At 71.5% G+C, this 3,507-nt stretch overlaps 1 protein-coding gene across 1 annotated transcript; it reads left to right on the plus strand.

Annotated features, from left to right (window-relative positions):
* The first annotated feature begins 324 nt into the window (after window positions 1–324).
* LOC123356585 (glycine-rich cell wall structural protein-like) lies at window positions 325–1,836 on the plus strand. Its single transcript, XM_044999951.1, has one exon. The coding sequence runs from the start codon at window positions 325–327 to the stop codon at window positions 1,834–1,836; it is 1,512 nt and encodes a 503-aa protein (XP_044855886.1).
* The last annotated feature ends 1,671 nt before the right edge of the window (window positions 1,837–3,507 follow it).

Raw genomic sequence — 3,507 nt, forward strand, 5'->3', positions numbered from 1 at the left:
CAGGGCCGGCATTGAGAGCGCCGAGAGCTCGGCGTGCTGAGGAAGGGAATTGAAAAGGCGGCTTAGCGCCTCCCGCTGCGAGAGATGGATTAGGGGCCTCTGGGGAGGGATGGGGGAGCCAGCGAGAGAGGCAGCCGCGGCAGCCTGAGCAGGGTTGGCTCAGCTCCCGCGTCCATGCTGCTGCCCACGGGGCGGAGGGTTCTGTGAGGAGGAGAGAGCTGGGGGTCGGTGTGGGGAGGGCACTGCTGGGCATGGCCAGAGACTGCCGACCCCTCGGGCCCAGAAAAGGCAGCCAGCAATGTGCTGTCCGGACGGGGCCCCGCCATGTTACGCACAAATAACAATAACGAGCAGCACCAGAGACGCGGGCGGGCGGGGTTCAAACACTGCCTTTGGGGAAACCCAGCCACAGCAACCTTGTGCAGCACCTGCGAAGAGAAGCGCCCCGGGGACCCCAGCGGGGGCTGCAGCGGGCCCGGCCGAGGGCGAGGGAACAGCCGGGAGTGGGAGAGGCCCCGGGGATCCGAGGGGGGTTTCCAGGGGGCCCGGCCGAGGGCGAGGGAACAGCCGGGAGCGGGAGAGGCCCCGGGGACCCCAGGGGGGTTTCCAGGGGGCCCGGCCGAGGGCGAGGGAACAGCCGGGAGCGGGAGAGGCCCCGGGGACCCCAGCGGGGGCTGCAGCGGGCCCGGCCGAGGGCGAGGGAACAGCCGGGAGTGGGAGAGGCCCCGGGGTCCCCAGGGGGGTTTCCAGGGGGCCCAGCCGAGGGCGAGGGAACAGCCGGGAGTGGGAGAGGCCCCGGGGACTCCAGGGGGGTTTCCAGGGGGCCCGGCCGAGGGCGAGGGAACAGCCGGGAGTGGGAGAGGCCCCGGGGACCCCAGGGGGGTTTCCAGGGGGCCCGGCCGAGGGCGAGGGAACAGCCGGGAGTGGGAGAGGCCCCGGGGACCCCAGCGGGGGCTGCAGCGGGCCCGGCCGAGGGCGAGGGAACAGCCGGGAGTGGGAGAGGCCCCGGGGACCCCAGGGGGGTTTCCAGGGGGCCCGGCCGAGGGCGAGGGAACAGCCGGGAGTGGGAGAGGCCCCGGGGACCCCAGCGGGGGGTCTCCAGGGGGCCCGGCCGAGGGCGAGGGAACAGCCGGGAGTGGGAGAGGCCCCGGGGTTCCCAGGGGGGTTTCCAGGGGGCCCGGCCGAGGGCGAGGGAACAGCCGGGAGTGGGAGAGGCCCCGGGGTCCCCAGGGGGGTTTCCAGGGGGCCCGGCCGAGGGCGAGGGAACAGCCGGGAGTGGGAGAGGCCCCGGGGATCCGAGGGGGGTTTCCAGGGGGCCCGGCCGAGGGCGAGGGAACAGCCGGGAGTGGGAGAGGCCCCGGGGTTCCCAGGGGGGTTTCCAGGGGGCCCGGCCGAGGGCGAGGGAACAGCCGGGAGTGGGAGAGGCCCCGGGGTCCCCAGGGGGGTTTCCAGGGGGCCCGGCCGAGGGCGAGGGAACAGCCGGTAGCGGGAGAGGCCCCGGGGATCCGAGGGGGGTTTCCAGGGGGCCCGGCCGAGGGCGAGGGAACAGCCGGGAGTGGGAGAGGCCCCGGGGACACCAGGGGGGTTTCCAGGGGGCCCGGCCGAGGGCGAGGGAACAGCCGGGAGTGGGAGAGGCCCCGGGGATCCGAGGGGGGTTTCCAGGGGGCCCGGCCGAGGGCGAGGGAACAGCCGGGAGTGGGAGAGGCCCCGGGGTCCCCAGGGGGGTTTCCAGGGGGCCCGGCCGAGGGCGGGGGAACAGCCGGGAGTGGGAGAGGCCCCGGGGACCCCAGGGGGGTTTCCAGGGGGCCCGGCCGAGGGCGAGGGAACAGCCGGTAGCGGGAGAGGCCCCGGGGATCCGAGGGGGGTTTCCAGGGGGCCCGGCCGAGGGCGAGGGAACAGCTGGGAGTGGGAGAGGCCCCGGGGATCCGAGGGGGGTTTCCAGGGGGCCCGGCCGAGGGCGAGGGAACAGCCGGGAGTGGGAGAGGCCCCGGGGCTATTTAAGGAGATTGCAGAAATCACTCCAGGCCTTTCCCCCTTTGCGTTTGCTGGCCCCAGGTCCCCAGCTGTCACTGTCCTGAGGCCCTGTTAGTTCCAGCCCTGATAAGACGGGGACGTTGGGGCGAGGTGGAGCTGCCACCTCTCCGGGCACCAGGCAGCGTGGGGGTGGTTTGGGGGCATTCTCATGATAAGAACTGGGGAACTTCCCGCCGAGCTGGGGAAGGACCGTCTGCAGGCGTCTCCTCCGTGCGGGGAGCGTTCCCTGGGGGCTGGGGAAGAGGGGGTGGCCTGGGGGGTTGGGGGGGTTCCCCCGTCTCCAGAAGGCTGCTGATTCTGACCCACCCAGGGGAGAAAGGGCAGAGCTGCTGTTGCCTGGAGGATGCGCTGCCAGGGGGGAATGGGGCTGCCGAACCTGCCTTGCCCTCCCGGTGCCCCAGGGACCCTTCACCTGCCCCTCATTCACTCTCTGGGGAGCTTCTGTGGCTCCCGCATCCTGGATCCAGGTGCCTCCCCGTGCCTAACACCCCCGCCCTGGGCAGTGCTGCTAGCCGAAGGCCCGGAGACACTAAGGCCTGGTCTGCACTGGAGAGGCCCGAGACCCCCGCAGAGCCATCCAGTGGAGACGCAGCTAGAGCAGCGAGTGCTTTCGCCGCAGAGCTGCCACCCAGCCAGCGTCATGGTGTCCACACTGGGGCTTGCCGGGGGGTGCAGGGGTCACACTCTGCCTTTCTGCGTCGAGCAGCCCTAGCGATGTGCCCATCCGGCAGGCAGCGAATTGAACCAGCCTGGCACCCCAGCCACCCCCACCCCCCTGGAGCCTGCTGAGCCTCAGCTGGGGGCTCTCGGGCCCTTGGAATCACTCAGCCGCCAGACCCAAGCAGCGTGACCGAGAAGAGCTGCCGGGGACGGAGGCCCGGCGCTGGGCAGGGCCGTGCTCCCCAGAGCAGTGAGCAGGGGCCCAGGGAGCGCCAGGGCTGGCAGAGCTTGGAGCACTACCATCTGCCCTGCATCCTGCTTGGTGCCAGCGCTCCTCACGGGCACAGGGGGCTGTGCAATAGGCTGCACCCTCGGCCCCGTTCCTGGCACTGCCTAGAGCCCCTGGGCCTGGCGGGAGGAGGAGGAGACGGTCCAGTTCTACCACCAGCGTGATGCCAACAGCTCTTCACACAGGGGCCGCGCCCAGGACCCAACAGCCCAGATACCAGTGACCAAAGGGGCCCTGCTTGACGAGTGGTTGGACACAGGACTGGACTGGGCTGAGCACAGACACCCTGCGACCTGGGGCAAGTCTTGCACGTGGACGGGGGAACTGGGCAGACCCAGGGACCCTCCGTTACCAGGGCCCCACTGTTACCATGTCAGGGGTGCTTGGTGCGAGTGGCTGGGTGGGCATGAGGTGTATCTGCCTTGCTGACCATCTCGGCCAGAATAAATGGGCCATGAGACACCCTCCCGCCCCCGGTGCAGGGGGCTACAGCACCTCTGCCCTGGAGCCTGCCAGTGTTACAG

The sequence above is a fragment of the Mauremys mutica genome, chromosome 25 (assembly GCF_020497125.1).
Source record: "Mauremys mutica isolate MM-2020 ecotype Southern chromosome 25, ASM2049712v1, whole genome shotgun sequence".
Lineage (NCBI taxonomy): Eukaryota > Metazoa > Chordata > Testudines > Geoemydidae > Mauremys > Mauremys mutica.

Bases quoted from the DNA above. Each gene is read 5' to 3' on its own strand.
- LOC123356585 (XM_044999951.1), top strand. From the start codon at position 325: ATGTTACGCACAAATAACAATAACGAGCAGCACCAGAGACGCGGGCGG.